We start from the raw sequence: 19879 nt of genomic DNA on the forward strand, positions 1-19879 counted from the left end.
ATAGATTAAAAGACATAATACATTTTTAAAATAGGCAAGACCAAACTGTAGTGTGTCAGTATGCATATTTAAGTGACGAAACTATAATAAAAACTCCAAGAAGTGATTAGTATAACAGTCAGGATACAGTTACTTTTGGGGAAAGGAAGAAGTTTTGATTAGGATTAGACACCTGGAAAGGGCTTCAAGGGTTAGGCCACATAGTTCTGTTTCCTGCAATCTGGAAGCTTCCATTCAGATATAATACATTAGGCTTGTGAGGTTTGATGTATCCCTTTTTCATTTTACAATAAAAGATTTTATTTAATAATAAATTTCTTGCCCTCTGGCTTTCCAAGTGATTCAGTGGGTAAGCAATTCAGGAGATGTGGGTTTGATCCCTAGATCAGAAAGATGCCCTGGAGAAGGAAATGGCAAGCCACTCCAGTATTCTTGTCTGGAGAATCCCATGGATAGAGGAGCCTGGTGGGCTACAAAGAGTTGGACACAACTGAACAGACAGAGCACGCATGCATGCACATCCTTGCCCTCAGGGAGCTTAGAATCTAAAGAGGGAGACAGAGATGTAAACAATTAACTTCAAGACAGTGTGATAAATGCTATCAGGTAGGTATGTGCACATTGACCTTGAAGGGAGACCAAATAGACACATGAGTGGCAGAACTCAGAGATCAAGCTGAAGGGGGTTACAGTTACTCCTTGCTGGCTTATTCTAGACAGTTCTGCTTACTCATCAGAGTGTTTATCCAGACTTCCGTTCTGCCCCAGCAGTTATCTAGGGCAATTTCCTCTAGAATGGTAAAGGTTAGGATTGTCAGCCAAAGGAATACATGTTCACCCATGTGTGTGAATAGTGGGGTTTCTACAATTTCCTTGATTTTAAACCAGAATTTCAAGGATAGCCTAGGAGGAGAAGGTGCCATCTTGATAGATTGTTCTGGAAATAGAGTGGTTGCTAGGACAGGATCCCACCCCTATGTTCCCTGTGAGTGCCCAGTGCAGAACTGAAGGCAAGCGAGAGAGAACAGGGTGATGAAACAGCTTGAAGAGGAGGGCTTTGGTTGGGCTCTTAAAGCCTTCCTCCAACCTGAACCTCAAAGACAGCTTAGCAGAATGGTTGATCACATCCTTAGGCAAGATGGCAAGACAGTGAGTGTCTAATTATAGAATCCAATAAATCCAAAGGAAAGAGGGGGAACACATTCAACTTGTCAGCCCCCATTTCCTGTGAAACAAAGCATAAAGGGTATGATTTGTACAGTGAAATCAAAGAGTGACAGGCTGTGTACAATATGGGGATGTCCTCTGCTAGTTCCGTTCATGGATGCTGAGTAAAGAACCGTGTGGGGACTCAACAAGTCCATAGCAAATGGGACGTAGTTTTATGAAGGTGAAAAGTGAAAGTCACTCAGTCGTGTCTGACTCTTTGAGACCCCAAAGACAAGGGACAAAAAATGATGATTTAAAATAATCAAAACATTTTACAGATGAGCCTGTTTACAGGGCAGGAATAGAGACACAGACATTGAGAACGGATGTGTAAACACAGTGAGGAAGGGGGAAGAGTGGGGAGATTGGGACTGACACATATACACTACCACGTGTAAAATAGCTAGCTAGTGGGAAGCTGCTGTATAGCACAGGGAGCTCAGCTTCGTGCTCTGTGATGACCAGAGGGGTGGGATGGGAGTGGGAGGGGAGAGAGCTTCAAGAAGGAGATATGTGTATACATATGGCTGATTCATCACTTTTTGTACAGCAGAAACCAACAGAACATTGTAAAACAATAATGCTCCAATAAAAATTTTAAATAAACAAAATAAAGCAAAAATTAACAGAAGAGAGAAATCAGTGTCACCATGTACTTTCGAAGTTAGTTCAGTTAAGCACTAAATTTAGGTCTGGACCTGCTGATAGCAGATGCATTTTCTCTTTTGGCCTGAGTTAATTGTCTTTCCTATTTCACACATGTTAAATTCCGGGTAGAGCTCCAGCTTTTACTTATATCTCCTGAACCAAACTGCTATTCCCAAACTCATGCCCTTTAAAGATGAGAAAAGTCATTGTTTTTTTCCCCCCCTAGAGCCTAACATTTCATCTCGACGTTATTTCTAACTTATTAGAAAAGCAAAACTAGCTGTACCAAAAATACCCAGTGGGGAATATCTCTCTCTCCAAACATATACTAGAACCTGATAAGAAAAATAACCCAGTTTGCAAAATCAGCAGTAGGGGTTTTCTGGAGATCAAAAGAGTTTTCTTACTATTTTAATAATTCCAGTAACCCTGGAGATCTAGCCACTTTCCAGACCCTGCTCAGCAATGAAGAACTCAGAAAGTCACCGATTGCCCCATTCCAAATCAGCTATCTAATCAGATGAGGCCTGTTACTCAGTGTCTCTGTAACAGAAGGAAGATACTCAATGTGATGGAAATGTCTGGGATCTCAAGGCCGGTTCTTCCAATAACTAACTGGCTGGATTCCACTGAGCAATTCTTTTATTCTCTTTGAGCTTACTGTCTTCATTAATTCAACAACTATTTCTTGAACATCTAAAATGTATCAACCACTGTACCAGGTGAAGGGGACAGCCCTACCCTCAAGGTGACCACCGCCTAGAGACAAGAATATACGGCAAAACACTTTGCATTCCATACCGTGACAGTTGCTCAGTCGTGTCTGACTCTTTGCAACCCCATGGACTGTACCCCCCAGGCTCCTCTGTCCATGGGATTCTCCAGGCAAGAATACTGGAGTGGGTTGTTATTCCCTTCTCCAGGGGATCTTCCCAACTCAGGGATTGAACCTGGGTCTCCCCCATTGTAGGCAGATTCTTTACTATATGAGCCACCAGACTGTAACTGTTAATTTTCTATTGTGGGTACCCCACTGGTTTTGCACATAAGGTAAAAACATGTGGGTCTATGAAGGAACAAATGAATGATCAAGCCAGTGAGATACGGTGGCTGTTTTTTAGCCACTTCTTCTTGTGCCATTATCACATGGTCCCATTTGTCTAATAACTTAGTCCCAAAAAGTCCGTTTTGACTTGACCTTCCTGAGCCTTTTATCCTCAGGAAATCCTCATCTGTTGGCTGTCATCTGCCCCCTTCATTCTTCCCTTGGCATAGTCGCCCAGAATCTACCTCCATCACTCATAGCACCCTTGAATATTTTCCTAGACCATAAATTCAATAAACATCCATTGAGCACATAACATTATATATGGCAAGCTCTGGGCAAACTAAGATGTTGGCAAACACAGACCCTGCTCCACATGGCGTCTGTGGATGGCACTTACACATTCCAGTCACTGCCACAGGATGTATGTGTTATTCCTTTGACCTGAAGCTACTGAGACACAGCCTGAATGGCATCATGAGTTTCCTAGAAGAAGAGTTTTATGACAACAAAGTCTCCTACCTCTCACCTACCACCTGACACCAGCCCCCCACACAATAATGTTTAACCCAAATAGCTATTTTTGGTGCAGAAGCAGCTTAAATTTTCCAACCACTAACTACTAGCTTGTGACTCCTGATACCACACCAAGTGCTGAGTGCCATTCTCTCATCTCTACCCTAGCAACATTTCTCCTCTGTTATATGAACAATAGACACACCGCTTTCTCAAAAAAGTATTACTTAAGAAATATTTCTTTTTTATAAAATAGCATTTGAATGGCATGTGAGAGAGTACAACACCATTTTCCCACATTATATCAGTTAATATTCACAGCAATACTTGAGGCTCACAGGGGTCAGTCGCTAGACCATAGGTCACAGAGTCAGTGAAGGGGCAGAGTTGCCAGTTGTATGCAAGTCTTCTGAGTTGGGAATCCCAGAGCCTGTCCAGAGGGACCAAATTGTCGCCCATTTGGTCCAGGCCTCACATTCACAGAAAGCCACAAAGTAAGTGATTAAGTGTTAGCTCCAATAATAAGACACAGAGAGTTAAAGAGCTACCTCACGGAGGGCAAGAGGAGAATGGGGAGACAGAGGATCCAGAGATGGTGGGATGGCATCAGTGACTCAATGGACATGAGTTTGAGCAAATGGGAGATAGTGAAGAATGGGGAAGCCTGCCATGCCGCAGTCCATGGGGTCACAAAAAGTCGGACACGACTGAGCCACTGAGCAATAACATCAGGATGAAAAGAAGAAAATGTTCATTGTGTAGTTTTAAATTTGTGTTTTCCTTTTGTGACATGGTTTTGGCATTTTGATTTTTCAGTATATTGAGAATCTCAAAACAATGGAAGTTGCCCAGGCCTTTCCTAAACTTAGAACCTTGACAAACCCCATCTTTATGTACACAGCATCACTAAAGATGCTGCTTATTTGCTGTCACTTTTCCATCTGGAAATAAAATTGGCTGGATTTTCTTTGATTTATGTGCTGTGCTTGCTAAATCACTTCAGTCGTGTCCAACTCTTGCAACCCCATGGACTGTAGCTCCTCTGTAGAACCCCAGGCTCCTCTGCCCATGGGATTCTCCAGGCAAGAATACTGGAGTGGGTTGTCATTTCCTTCTCCAGGGGATCATCCTGACCCATGGATCGAACGTGCATCTCTTGTGTCTCCTGCATGGGCAGGTGGGTTATTTACTACTAGTGCCACCTGGGAATCTGTCACTTTTCCATCTGAAAATAAAATTGGCTGAATTTTCTTTGACTTATACTCCAGTTATATGTATGTGTGTGTGTGTATGTATCCTTCATCTCAGCTCCCCATTAAAAAAATTTTCTCCCTGACCTATACACACCGTAAAGCCTATTAGACCACATGCTCCTGCCTGAGCCGGTCCACAGCTCAACAGCAGGGGTGTGGTCTGCGAGCTTTTCTCCCTGAAGAACCAACTGGTCACATTCTCAATTCCACCCTGAGAAATTTCCTTCTGCTAGCATATGATGTTTGTGGATGCAGATAGCAAAGGGAGCCTCTGGATTACCTAAAATCATCGTATATTTAGGCCCCAATGCCTTCATCCATAAAATGAAGGAAATAACACTCTGTAATAAAAATTAATGGAAGATCATCAAGAGCTTTCCAGAGTTGTAGATGGACTTGCAAAATGTCGCAGGCAATGCCAGGCTCTGAACTTTAATATCTTCCCCATCCTTAACTGAGCTAACAGCTGCACATCTGAAAGCAGTCGGCAAGTTTTCCGCTCGCAGTTGCAATCAAAGACCCTCTTAAGCATCTCTTCAATCTCTCTCCTCGCATCATAACTAGACTGTGTTCATGAGCCTCTCCTGCTTTGTCCCCACTGTGGGTGTGAATGATTCAAAGCCAGAGGCCAGCAGATTCCTGGCCCCTGCCAGCTGCATGCCCCTCTGTCCCACACACTCAGGGCATCCCGGAATGACGGAGTAGTGTCGTCCACTTGTGGATGGGCTCCAGTAGAGCCTCCACCAAGATCTTCTCTTGAGTGCCTGGAGGTGAGTGCACATCTTCATGAACCAACATTAAATGCTTTCCATTTTTTTCCCCTCTCCCTATTTATTATAGGATTTCAGAAAGTTGACGAGGTGAACTATTCTCCAGCAGAGGAAATAATACAAAGCTTGAAAGTTGTTTCTGATGGAATGGTGAAATAATTTCACTACCTTTCTAGGAGGAAAAAAGAAAAAAAGGCAACCTGAGGCGGCAGCCTCTAGGGATTTCATTATTGCTAGACTGGAGGGAAACCTAAAGGCTTTAGATAAACAGGTTTTTCTTTTAACTCGTTAGAGCACTTTGGGATGAAGAAAGGAGACAGACAGGTGTTAGACAATAGAATAAACCTAGCTCCAGCTTATTTACATAATTTTGTATGGCAATGCATTGATGTATGAAGTATAAACTGACTGTGTTGAATAGTGAAAATAAAACTATTCTGGCAAGCAATCTGTGTTTACTACCCAGTTCTCGAATGAGGGAACGTTTTATGAAATACCTCTTGTGTGAAAAGGTATTTGTGAAAAAATACCTTTTTTGTGTGAAAATTACCAGTGGTTTAAGCTGTGTGTGCAGTTTTAAGAAAACACAATCTTTTATGCTATTATTTCAAATAATTCTTAAGAATACATTCTCTAAGCTGAGGAGACGTCGAGTGGGAGAGGCGAGGAGAAGAGGACCATTCACACCTCTCTGACATTGGCTGGTCCAGGTGCCATTTCCCCATGATTAAAGACTACCAGGAGGGCTGGGAAAGTGTGGGGATCAAAGAACATAAATAGCAAATTTGTGCAGGCCACATTACTTCCTTAGTGAGGGAATAGGGGATATGAAAGTAAAAATAACTATCTTTCACTGCATGCAAAGGTTTGTGCTATGTGAGAAACTCAGACCTAACTTCCTCTTGGCAAGTATTCCTTAACAGGCCTCACAGATACCTGAAACCAATTCTAACTCACTCTGGTCCTCCACTGACCACGACGTTACCTGAATGGTGTAGCCCAATTTCCCGACTGCTCACCAGTCCTCAGGCCTATGGGGTGAGTAAACATCTCGTGAGGGACAGGCTTGGTGAATACTGATGAAACCCGGAACCTTGGGGCTATTTCTTCCTGCCTTGAGGAGAAAGCATACAGTTCTTAAAATTCACTGCACCAAAAACTTCTCTCTTTTCTTTTCCATTGTTGCTGATGTGGGCTCATTCTTCTTTTTAAAAATGCAATTTTTTACTGTCACCAATATTTTTAACCATAAAATGAATTTAGAAAAATATAAAAGAAGTAATATTAACTCACAAACTGCTATGTTTTTAAGGTTTCGAATATTAGGCCAGGTGCCTTATAGCTGAAGGGAGTGGAATAAAAAAACTGCTGAGAAGCAATTAGACTCCCTCCCAGTAAATCAGAGTGTCAGAGATGGGAGAGGAGCAGAATCTTGGAGTTTGTGGCACCCAACCCCATGTCTAAACAGAGAGAAAGTCATCTCAGATCTCAGATGTGCTCAGAACACAACAGCCTGAGCCGGTGATTCTCAAAGTGTGTCCTCAGACCAGCAGTTTCAGCCTCACTTGGAAACTTGTTTTAAACAAAGATTCTCAGGCCCCACCTCAGAATTCTGGCCTCAGGACCCCAGTATCTGTGCTTTAAGGAGTGATTGCAGTACGGGCTGACGTTCGAAACCACTGACCTAAGGTCACCTAACCAGGGCTCATTCTACAGGGAATTCTGTGAGGTCTTCCCAAAGTCAATGAAAGAAAACTTGAGATTTTAATTCCTTTCTTCAAGGGGAGGACAACTTTATTGGCCAGATCTAGTTGGTTTCCACCATTACCCACCATGGAAACTTCCAACCACTTTTAGCCTTGGGACACTCATCCCATTTGAAACTTTTCAAAGAAAATATAGCAGACATTGAGTTAAAATATTAAAACCGATACTGGTGCATTCCAAAACCAATATTGGAAATCATTCTGTACTCTGAGGTCAAACAATTCTAAAACTCCTCTCATCCAGGTTAGATACCCACTCAAAACATCCATAGCATTTTATTTTAACTCCTCTTTGGCATTTTATTTAACCCACAGACGTGCTCAATTGGCATACATTCTCTTACTGATGGGACATAGAGTCTTCTTATGATTGTGTGATGATGACCATCTTCAAGGTCATCTTAGAAATGTTTCATAACTCCTACAGACATGGAAAAGGTTACATGTGGCATACCAGAAACTCAGCCAAGTCAAGACAGGGCAATGTAAAAAGGAAAATGAACATCCTGTTCTCCTATACTGCAGGACTGCTATTGTCTTCTGCTTTTATCAAGTGAACTCTCTCTCTTTCTCTCCAAAATCTAGGAACATCTCAAAGAGGATGATGTTGAATGCATCGTAAACCAGGATGAACTTGCCATGAATTACCAGGAGCAAGGCACCTCACCCTGCAGCCCTCCTGGGGAGGACCAGAAAGCTTCACCCCAGACTCCAAGCAAGGAAAACATTTACGAGGGGGACCTTGGCCTGGGAAGCTATGAACTCAAGCTTGAGAAAACTCCTAGTCAATCCCAGCTGAATTGATGGGCGTGAACAGCGCAGACATGATCACAGGTCATGCAGGGCTCACTGAAGAATACAAGCCAAGTTGATGAGGCCAAGTACATGGAAAGAGGCTGGAAAGTGTATGAAGAGCAGAAAAGGAGAGATTCAAAATATACATCCTCTGGTGCCCACAGAAATGAGAATTTATTATCATTCCTCTATATTAGGCAACTGATTTAAGTTTTGGACAGTGCCATTTTTATTAATGAATTGGGTAGGGTGGGGAGGGTGTGGGGATAGGAGACAGGTGTTTAATTGCTGGAAGGATGAAACAGTTGTTCTTGTGTCTGCAAGGTATTTCTTTTCTGTATACAGCTCTCCTGACCCTTCCCTCAGATTTGAGATTCTATTCCCTCATTAGGGAGAGTTTTAAAACTCTGTTTAAAAAGAGTTTCCGAGCTTAAACGCATGGCTCCTAATCTGAAGGGAATACCCATTGATTCAGGAAGTGACACGTTTTACATGTTTAGAACATGGGGTCCCACTTGCTCCTAGCGATCCAGGGCTGTTTGTCCAGATAAGAGCTCCACACCACTGCTGATGGCCTTGGTGCGTGGGGACCCCTGTCCTGAGTATCCTCTTCAATCGGCTCCTCCCACTGCTTGAAGGGGTTCCTGACAGCTGGGAAGCACTCCGCAGTGCCACTTTCCACCTTGGCGGGACCCCTTCCAGGGACAGTGCGGTTCTCTTCCCCGCACCAGCTTTCAGCTGTCCTATCCTTGCTTGCATTCAAGTCACTTCCTGGCTCTGTGGCAAGTCCTTCTGTCTGTGGAGCGATGAGATCCCATTGCCCAGGCTCCCTCCGGTTAGAGTTCTCACCTGAGAGAGAACTGTGCAGGTGCAGGAGCGAGAAGAGCAGGACTGCGCATGCGCAGAGCCCCCAGGCAGCGGCAAGGACGCAGCATCAGCACCCTGCTCACAAGACGCGGCTCGTGACCTGTGGCAGAGAGACCAACACAACAGCTTTTAATTCAGCTGCACGACCTGTGCCTTTAAGCCATTAAGATACCTCAAACCCAGCTTCTCTTGAAATAACAGATGTTCTTATCAGACCCCAAAAAGGTCAGCCCGAGTCATGGGTGCCCAGGTTCTGAAGCGTCTGCGTCTGAGGATGAGCGTCTTTGTGGGCCCCAAAGCTTGAAAGCAACATATGCTTTGCTGACAAGTCTTCAGGCTTTCCACACGAACCATGGAGGTGCCGGGCACGCCGCTATGCACAGCAATCCTCTTGCTTTCCAAACGGTAGAATCCAGGGGCACAAATTATTTTCTACTCAGCTAAGTATATCCTGGTCATTCCAGATAAATATGGCAAGCGGCAGAGCATGAAGTTTTCTAATTTGACTTAATCCTAATAAAACTTTGTTATAAAGTACGAGTGTGTTCGCTAGTACATTATTTTAAAATAATACGGTCCTTTACTGTCCTAGGGCCTCCCTTGTAGCTCAGTCGGTTTACCGATTCAATGCAGGAGACCCAAGTTCGATTCCTGGATCTCCAGGGAAGATCCCATGGAGAAAGAAATGGAAATCCACTCTAGTATTCTTGCCTGGAGAATCCCCATGGACAGAGGAGCCTGGCAGGCTATAGTTCATGGCGTCGCAAGAGCCTGACATGACTTAGTGACTAAGCCACCATCTACTGTCGTTGCTAATTGGCAGTGCTAAGGCCTTACTCTTGAAGTGCCAGGTGAAAGGTGATGTAAGGGAGATGCAGGCATCCTCTGGCCAGGAAGAGTCATGGGAGTTCCTGGCCGAGTCAATGATGCATGTAGAGAGCATGGAGCTGGGACGACAGGAGAAGGGAAGGTGGAGTCAGGCAGAGGGGAGCGCCTCCTTTCACAGGACAGGGAACCAGAAACCAAAAAGAGCTTCAAAAATAGGGGAGGAGGGGCTAGAGGAGAAAGGACCAAAGCAGGGGCAAAGAGAAAGGTTCATCTTAACTTCTGCCTTCATCATGTGAAAGGAAGAGGCAGGAACTCATGTTTTGTTTCTTTCCCTTTGCATGGAAAAAGACACTCCAAGGAAAGAGAAGATCCCCCCTAAAATAGACAGATGTGAGTGGGGGCAGAAGTGGAAAGAAGGGAGAGAAATATGACATGCTGGATGGAAATGAGGTGGGGTGAAGAAGGAAAGATACACGGTCTAACCCAGCACCAACTTGCTAAGATGGTAGAGTGAAAATAGCCTCCTAGCCACAGGCAAAGCTCTCTTCTGCTTGGAAAAAGAATATTTTTTCCAGCTAAACATCCTGAACCATTACCCACAAGGAGATTGTGCATGTGTGCTCAGTCGTGTCTGACTCTTTGTGACCCCATGGACTGTAGCCCCACCAGGCTCCTCTGACCATGGAATTTCCCATGCAAGAATACTGGAGTGGGCTGCCATTTCCTTCTCCAGGGGATCTTCCCAACCCAGGGATTGAACCTGTGTCTCCTGCATTGGCAGGTGGATTCTTTACTACTGCGCCACCTGGGAAGCCCCACGAGAAGATTGAGGGCTTCTTAATCTGGGCTGGACCACTTATCCCAGTGACTCCAGGTAGGTATGATATTGGGAGTTTCAGGAACTTGTGTCCCACCCAATAAGACAGAGTTCTAGCTTCAAGATGTAATAACCAGCGTCTTTCCCTCTGAGTCAGCCCAAGAACAGAACAGAGGCTAACTGGTGAACCAGTTAGCAATTCATAAACCCCAAATTCCCTTTTTTCTCCTGTTGTGAAGAATAATAATTTATCATCTTAAGAAATGTTCCGTGCTTTGATTAGCAGCATCAGGGATATGCAATTCAAGCCTATTATTTACTGCCAGTTTCTAATGAATAATAAAGGCAAAGGAGCTTTATTCAAACCACTAATGCTTGCATTCGTTATTAGAGCTTCAAACAGCACCCTAATTAATTGGCTTATGGTCCTTCTTTGAACTTCTTACCATATATACGTCACACATATGCACAAATGCAAGTGCACACACATGCACGCACACACACACACACACTCAGTAGCTCTCACTGTCAGGGTCCCAGCTAGCACCTCTGTAGTTTTCTGCCCGGTACTCAGCACATGTCTGAACAAGTCTGAAGCCCGGTGGCAAATACTGTCAAGGTCTTCATTCATAAAGTTTCTAGAAACTTCTTGGAGGACAACTTAATGGTATAAATCAAAGCTGAAAATTCAAATACCCTTTGACCTACCAGTTTTATTGGCAAAATTTTGATTCCAGATATTTGAGGATTTTATACATACAAAGGATATTTATTAAAACAAATGAATTGCTACCCTGTTAAATAAAACATGCCACAGGCATCTCATGAAACAGCATCATATGTACTGATATGGAATGATCTCCAAGATATATTGCTAAACATAAAAGACCAAGGAGCAGGGCAGATGGTGTGCTGCCATTCTGGAAGATTAAAGAAGAAACTGGTAGTATGACTGGCTCTTAAGAATTGAAGAGAGACCTAACACTTTTGTATCTTTTGGGTTTGTACACTGTATATGCATTATTTATTCAAAATAATAATAATAAGAAGAAAATTCCTATGAAATAACACATTGAGGTGCTGAGCTAAAATAGGAAGTAAGGACTGGAAAAGCTATTTTACAACACAGTCTTTGAGACCTTGAGAATACCAAGTATAGCATCAATAGTACCAAGAGCTTCTAGTTTATTCATTTGCATCATTCAACACATATGGATACAAACTATATAAAAGGTCTTTAAAATTCAAAGATATGTGACTCAGTCTCATCAAATATCTAGAAGACAGACACTATAAGGTATCTAGACATATGATAAAAGTATAGTAACAAAACACTGTAGTATTGGCTCAGAAATAAGCAAAGAGAACAAGAAAATCTGCTACAAAGGACAGAAACAAATTCATGACCTATATTTAGAAACTTAGTTCATAAAAAATGTAATTTCAGCTTGGGAGAATGGATGAATAGACTATTAAACAATAAACAGTATGGACCAATTTGACATTCAATATGGAAGAAGAAAGAAAATTAGGTAATACTCTCAACATACACAAAATTAAATTCCAAGTAACTTTAAGAGTTAAATGGAAAAAGTAAACCTGCAGGATAACAAAAATATAAAATAAAATATGGATGTGCATACGGATGGTCTTCCTGAGAAAGATACAAACCAAAAACAGAGAATGACACATTTGACTCCACAAAATATAAAATTTCTTATAATTGAAATCATAACAAGCAAAATTTTTAAATGAAGCAGAGAAAAATACACATATACTTTGTTTGTGTGACTAAGGATTATTCTTCAAATTATGCAAAGAACTCTTACTGATGCATGAGAAAAAAAATTCTGAATACAAAAATATGTCAAGAGTATGTAGAATCAGATATCCAGACTTCCTCTTTTATGCTTCCCTGTAGAAAAGAAATACTTGGCATTTATGCATGAAGAGGTGTACAAAATGATATTCATTGTGACACAGTTATTACAAAATACTGGCAGAGAGGGGAAATATCCTTCAATAGCAGGGGTTAACTAAACTGTATTATACCCATATTCTGCAGCAGTTATACTCTCTGTAGAGATGGACCCATACACATAAACTCACATGGAAATATTTTCAAGATAAATTGTTAGTGAAAAAGTCTGGACTGACTCCCAGCAGACTGATAACAAGATGAGGAGTGAGAATAGGAGAGATGAATCAAGAGAGCCTTTTGGTTTATCTGCATTACTTTTAATTTTCATAATGATATTATTTTCATATATAATCAGTTCTTGAAGCTTTGGCATCAAGATGGGGGAAGGCGGTGAAGGTGTGGTCAAGAAAGTTGTCATGGAGGAACTTACATCTGAGGGAGGCCTTGAAAGATGAGAGTGTTTGACCAAGCAGACATGACAGATGCTGAACTGTGGGGCAGGAGGTGGGGTGGATCCTGTATTAATATTTCCAGTATTAATAGAATATGGAAAAGGCACGCCAATCGAAAGAAAGAACCTGGGCAGGAGACAGAGGGGTGTGAAGCAGCCTGGTGCGTTAGAGGAACCATACATTATTCCACATGGTGCTACGCATGTGTTTGAACACAGGAAAATGGAAGAATAAAAGATGATTCTGGAAATGTAAATCAGATGAAGTAGTCTGAGCCATGATCCTTTGAGAATGGGGAGCTATTGAAATATTTTAAACAGGGAAGAAAATTACATGCATTGTGAGGAGATGGAATATCAGTAAGACTGGGTATTGGTGCAATAACCCAGTTCAGTTCAGTTCAGTTCAGTCGCTCAGTCGTGTCCGACTCTCCGCGACCCCATGAATCACAGCACGCCAAGCCTCCCTGTCCATCACCAACTCCCGGAGTTCACTCAAACCCATGTCCACAGAGTTGGTGATGCCATTCAGCCATCTCATTCTCCGTCGTCCCCTTCTCCGCCCGCCCCCAACCTTTTAGGACATTATTATTTCACTGGCCCAGGAGAGAGACGATGAGAGGCTTAACTAAGGCAGAATCCAGGAGGACAGAGAGGAGGCAGCTTCTATACAGGTTTCAGAACTAGACTCAACAAAGCTGGTAACCGGATATGGAAGGTGAGGAAGCTGGGGGAACCCAAAAGGACCCCATATTTAAGGTGTAGGTGACAATAGGCTGATGACTCCATTCACCGAGGGTTTTAGAAGGAGGAACAAAGAAAAGTTGATGAATTCAGCTCTGGATATGCTGAGTCTGGGGGTCTTAGGCAGAGCTTCATGGAGCTGAGGTTTACAAGACTCTGAAGTTTAAGGAAAAGGTCCAGGCTAGAAGTATGTATTTGGAAGGAGAAGATGTGCATCCCCACTTCATTGAAAAGTTTCTCAACTGCCACATGACCTTCCTCACCTCTTTCTAAGAAAGAGATTCTGATATGCCCTCCTCACCAAAGGACCGTGTCAGAGTCTCCAAGAGGACAAGCAGATCTTTCCTCAAAAGGCCCCATAGATGATCCTCACTCAATCCTTGGGGAGAACCACTGACAGTAAGAAAAAAGGGAATCAGACAGAGGCTGAAAGGTGCTCCATTCAGAGTACGCACCCATGAAAAGAGCCCTGGACAAGTCCTCACTGAGAATTCAGGGAGTTCTGCATGTCTGTGGGACAGGGAACTAGCTCCGACAAACATTCATTTCTACTGCTACTGTGCTCGTGGTCTTGTACCATGACCCCGCCTCTCCTCAGCAATGACAGTTCACTTGTCAATGTGGTTAGGATATCATCCCATTCAATCAAATATTAATATAGATCTCGCTGTGGATGCATACTTTCAGCTGTGATTAACATCTGCCCTCAGTTGACTAGGCCAGCTAATCTGGGTGGGTCTGCTTCAGTCAATCAAAGGCCTCACGAGTGGCAAGAAGGTTTCTGAGGAGGAGAAGTTCTGCCTATGACCCCAGTGTCAGCTCATACCAGAGACTCCCAGACTGGGTACCCTGATAGCCTACTTGCCAAGCTATGTCCCTCCTTACCTGGTCTCTCCACTCTCATTTTCCCCTCCTCCCTCCTTCCAGATTGGAACAGAAGGACAAAGAAGGCTAGAAGAGGAATTTATTTCACAAAATAAATGAAACAGGCAGATTACCTGATCAATTCAAATGTTTTTGAAAGGAACACTTGAGAGATTTGTTTCTTATAAGAAACCATACAATATTCTGATTTACCCGTGATGTTGCCAAGATTTCTTACCCCTTCTCCATACATAGCACAGTTCAAAGGTAGCTGATGTTTATAGCATGGTCCTGAAGTACAATCTCAAAGTACTTGTGTGATTAGCCAAGAAGCCTTCAAGTGTGTTTGTCCTTCAGAGCAGGCAGCAGGCTTGGTGTGGAGGAGGTTGCCAGGAGTAAGACGCCTACCTGTGGAAGTTTCCATGTGCTTCCCAAATATTGGCCATCAACCTGTCATTCATTCAGCTTAACAAACATTTATCAGATACTTACAATATACGGCTGATAATCAAAGTTAGGAATTGCCAGTGTCAGCATCATTAATGGGATCAGTAAAGATGGGACAGATGAGCAATGGTGAGTTCCAGAAAGCACATTAGTTCAAAGACATCTTGGCCCATTGCATCACTCCATCATGCAGATTGATTCGTTTTAGCAAAGAGTAAGGAGGAAAGAGAAACTCCAACAAGTCAGACTGGAGGTAAAGGAGGGAACTGGGCCATACAGGGGTCAGCTCTGCATGTCAGCATCCTCCTCTCTGCCCCCTCCCCCCTGGGAATTGGTCAGTGGGAAGCAAACAGCTCAGCAAGGACCAAGTGCAAGAGGCCAATTCGAAAGACCCCAACCTCAAGATGTGGCCTAAGCAACGCAGTCATACCGTGAAACTCACCCTTCAGCAACTGAAGGTCTCCAGGGAACCCTCAGTTAACCAAAGTCACCCGGCCACCCTCCCTGAAACCCCACTGTCCACTCACCATCTTTCAGATAGCCAGCACTCAGGAGTGCTGATTTATCAGAACTGAACTGAATTCAGTCCTGGGTTGGTTGTGCCTGGCATCATGCCTAAAGGAAAAATGTCAAAAGAAAGAAAAGGAAACAAATATTAGTTGATTTTTTGCTATAGGCCTCACTTTTCCATATACAATATCTCATTCAACCTACAACCACTCTGGGAGCATCACATTTAAACCCCACTTTATGTGCATGGACCTGGGAGACAGGAATGTTAAGTACTGGCCTTAGATCATGTAGCTGACTCATGGCAGAGGGGAGTTTTGAACCCAGGACCCTATAGTTTCAAAGATCCTGACTTCTTCCCCAATTATACTGGGCTGCAGGCAGACAGCACAAGACTGTCAAAAGACACTAAGAACCCTTGATGTCCCAACATCGGGGGTAGAAAACCAAACAGATGTATCTCAGCTTCATGGAGTTTACAGTGATCAGACAAGTATATTTTTAGTGGTTTTTTTTAAGTTTGTTTATTTATTTTTGTCTGCAGTGGATCTTCATTGCTATGCATGGTCTTTTTCTAGTTGTGTTGAGTGAGAGCTTCTCTTGTTGCAGAACACAAGCTCTAGGCAGCACGTGGGCTCAGAAGTTGCATCTTGAGGACTCTAGAGTGCAGACTCAGTAGTTGTGGAGCAGAGGTTTAGCTGCTCCTTGGCATGTGGGATCTTCCCAGACCAGTGATGAAACCCATGTCCTCTGCATGGGCGGGCAGATTCTTAATCACTGGACCACCAGGGAAGTCCCAGACAAGAATTATGGTACTGGTTGGACACCGGATGGACCAGGAGAGCTTTACAAACTCCTGATGCCTGGATCCACCCACTGGATCCTGACTTGACTGGTCTTGGCTGTAGCCTGAACATCAGGATGTCTTAAATCTTCCCAGATGATTCTGATGTGCGGCCAAGGTTGCAAACCACTAGATGAAAGGGACTTTGGAAGTGGTTAGAGATGTCATCCAGTTGCAGAAAATCATCAAAGAGGAAGTGGTGGTTGAGATGGGCAGTAAAAACTGGGAATGTGGGAGAGACGGTCTAGGGAAAGGGAGGAGCAGGGCGAGATGTGACAGCAGGGGACATCGGACCCATCCATGGCATCCCACTTACTGGGGCAACAAGGAAGCACACATGGCTGAGAGGCAATTGAGAGGTGGTGGGGATACTGCTCTCATTTTGTGTCTAATTCTGAAGCTGGGCTATAACTACGCGCATGGCCAAGACCACTGTCCAGTTAGAAAAGCACCAACTCACAAAACCTGTGAATCATCGAGTTCTGAATCCCTAGCAGGCAACACATTTGGGAGCCACAGCTGCTGCCTGAACAAAAGAAAGAAAAAATAACTGCTCCCTTCAAGCCTCCATGACCGTGCAACGTCACCCACCAAATCATTTCAAATTGTCTCCTTTTCATAACACTGGGTCCAAAGATACGAGCTGCATCCAAGCTGGCCTTGGTCCCCAAGTGCATCCTTTTGCTGGTAAAACCTTGACCAAGAGCCAGCCCGGCCCTCACCATCCCCCACTATCTGTGCCAGCTAGAAGTGAAGAGATGACTCTATTCAGTCAGCATAGCAAACTCTTCCTTCCTTCCCTTCTAGGTTCTCTGGCTGATCTAATAATCAAAGTGACATAAGACAGATACACAAGAGAAAAACAAATTTTGTACGGTGGGAGCCTCGTAAAAATATGAGATTCTCAGCAGTCAGGTAATTGAGGTTTAAACACCTTCCTGAGCTAAGGAGAAGGGAGGAGGGACCTGGGCTTCAAAGGGGAAGAAGATAATTCTCAGGAAGATGGGAATAACCAAGGCTTGGGAACAAATGTTTTGCCACACCATGAAGATGAGTCTTTCAGATATAAAATTCCTCTCTACTAATAGCTCTCTTCCTGGTACAGGCCTCTATCTAAATTCTTTTAAGCAGTTAAAGGGGAGGTAAATAGCTCTTCCTGAGTCTGTGTGTGTGCATGGTAAGTCGCTTCAGTCGTGTCTGAATTGGTGGGACCCCATGGGCTGTAGCCCTCCAGGCTCTTCTGTCTATGGGATTCTCCAGGCAAGAATACTGGAGTGGATAGCCATTTCCTTTTCCAGGGGGATCTTCCTGACCCAGGAATCAAACCCAGGTCTCTTGCACTGCATGCAGATTCTTTACCAACTGAGCTACAAGGGAATGCCCTGAGGACTTGGTTAAATACAGATTCAGATTCCGAAGGTCTCAGGTGGGACCTGAGTTTCTACATCTCCAGCCAACTCCTGGTTGATGCTGATCTGCCAGTCCCTGGACCACACTTTGAGGGACCACTTTCAGCTGGGGACTGAAGCAGTGTTTCTCAGGCTTAGGACTCAGTTAACAGGCAGTCTTTATCCGTCAAAGGGTCTGCAAGCAGTCTGGCAATTTTCAGAAATAAAGTAACAGAACAATTTGATTCATATGAACTGTGATATTAACTATGATTTTCACAAAAATCCTTCTATTTTTCAAGTTTGTCCATGTCTGGTTAGGGTGGTACTGCTTTTTTTCCACTGGTTACTCCTCATTTCACTTTTCAATTATCTAACCCTCAGTTTAGAGGGCACAGCTCAACTTGACTAACATCTTTTCTCATGTGGGAAAAATGGCTATGTTTCTCATATACGCATTTTTGTCATCAGTACTGTGTCACCATATTCCCAAAAATGGATCAAGGACTCCAAAGTAGTTCATTGGAGCATAAAAGTAGGGATAGAAATAGTTATGTAAATACTGTGATTCAAAATGTTATATATGTAGGTAGCAAACAAGACTCAAACGAGAGCTTGGTTCTGTGGTTCCAGCAGCTAACCAGGCAGGTGAACCCATAAGATGAAAACTGTAAGTAAGCAGCACAAAGGGAAAGCATCTGAAATTCAGTTATCAGGTGACTCTTCCCTCAGAAGACATCATCTTTTACAAAATTTGTCAGAGGAGAGCGTAAGGCTTTACCTTTACTTCAGAGCACAGAGGGAAACTCCTTTTGCCTTCTATGGTAAAACCCTTCTATTTTTAAAAAAACAAATACAAAATAATACATTTCAATACAAAATGTGTACTGAAATGCACAATTTTTTGTGCACAATGCACAAAGTGTGTACTGGAATCCACAATTGACAAATGTGGCCCAAAGCTGAAGAAGGGTTATAAGCCACAGAATCACCATTCAAAGTTGTATGCCCCACAACAAAAAATGGGTCAAACTATACTTTCACCAAAATGTGTATTAAACCAGTTTAATTATAAATACTCCACTTAGACGGAAAACAAGAATAAAGATTAGGATGTGATTCTCAAGGTGAAAAGCCTTCATGATCTTTGAGTTTGTAAGTGGGCATCTTCAGTTGGGCAATACCACCAATGAAAAGAATATGAATCAGCTCTATGCTTATGTGAAATAAAGTTTTTTTTTTTTTAATGCCCTATACATTTTTCTTCTCTTTGTTACTAAAAGCCTTTGCTACAGAAAAAACTCTCAATTCTGAAATGATTATTTTGTACCTGGTGAGGTAGACCAGGAAAGGTGTGCTTGAATCATGCTGACAAAACAGCTACGTGGCCAGGGAGGTCCTTGCCGGGCAAATAGAAATGTCCATATACACAATGCATCATTCAGAGAGAAACTCACTGGTCACCAATATTTATTCTACAAATATTTAATGAGTACCTACACTATGTCAGGCACTGTCACAGGTTCATAGGATCCTGAGAGAACAAAGCAAAGCTTCCTATCCTACTAAAGCTTACCTTCTAGCAGAAATAGAAATTTAAACAGTGACTGTCTGGAAAATGACCACACGATAGTATCATTATGGGGAGGAAATAGAGCAGTGCAAGGGAGATCAAGAACACAAGGGGACTTCCCTGATGGTCCAGTGGCTAAGACTCCACGCTCCCAATGCAGGGGGCCCATGTTCAATCCCTGGTCAGGAAACTGGATCCCCCATGGCGCAACTAAGGATCCTGTGTACCACAACGACAATTGAAGATCCTGAGTCCTGCAACTAATACCCGGTACTAGCCAAATAAATAAATAAAGTTTTTAAGAAAAGGATGAGGAGGAGCATGGAATTTGGGGTTTTAAATAGGATGATCAGAGTCAGTCTCTCTGAGAAGGTGGCATTTGAGCAAAGACCATCGAGAGACACCTGAAGGAAGAGAGTTCTAGACTTGTTTAGAATGTTCAAGGAGAGCAGTGGAGTACGTTGTGGCTCGAGGAGAGCTAGCGAGGAGGCTTATGGAAGTCGAAGTCAGGGAGGAGATGAGTAGGGAGAAGAAGTAGTTCATATGTGTTCTTATAAAAATTTCTGGTTGACCCTTAGTGAAATGAGAACCAATGTCAGGGGCAACACATAACTGGCAAAATC

At 43.2% G+C, this 19879-nt stretch overlaps 1 protein-coding gene and 1 long non-coding RNA gene across 3 annotated transcripts in view; one reads left to right on the top strand and one right to left on the bottom strand.

Moving 5' to 3' along the window:
* Positions 1 to 9406, top strand: part of SLC9A9 (solute carrier family 9 member A9) — a 678791-nt gene extending 669385 nt beyond the window's left edge. Inside the window, exons 15-16 of the mRNA XM_055412241.2 lie at positions 6374 to 6479; positions 7793 to 9406. Coding sequence (XP_055268216.1) covers positions 6374 to 6479; positions 7793 to 8011 — 325 coding nt within the window. The 3' untranslated portion in view covers positions 8012 to 9406. The remainder of the gene's footprint in view (positions 1 to 6373; positions 6480 to 7792) is intronic.
* The window catches only part of LOC148778869 (uncharacterized), a 30741-nt gene continuing 18238 nt past the window's right edge, over positions 7377 to 19879 (bottom strand). The window contains exons 2-4 of one of the 2 annotated variants that reach the window (XR_016038296.1): positions 15469 to 15556; positions 8852 to 8969; positions 7377 to 7628 (exon numbers count right to left, since the gene is read on the bottom strand). This is a non-coding gene — a long non-coding RNA (uncharacterized LOC148778869). The remainder of the gene's footprint in view (positions 7629 to 8851; positions 8970 to 15468; positions 15557 to 19879) is intronic. The other variant, XR_016038295.1, reaches the window with a different exon arrangement.

The sequence above is a fragment of the Moschus berezovskii genome, chromosome 1 (assembly GCF_049115385.1).
Source record: "Moschus berezovskii isolate FMDL1 chromosome 1, NW_MosBer_1.0, whole genome shotgun sequence".
NCBI lineage: Eukaryota > Metazoa > Chordata > Mammalia > Artiodactyla > Moschidae > Moschus > Moschus berezovskii.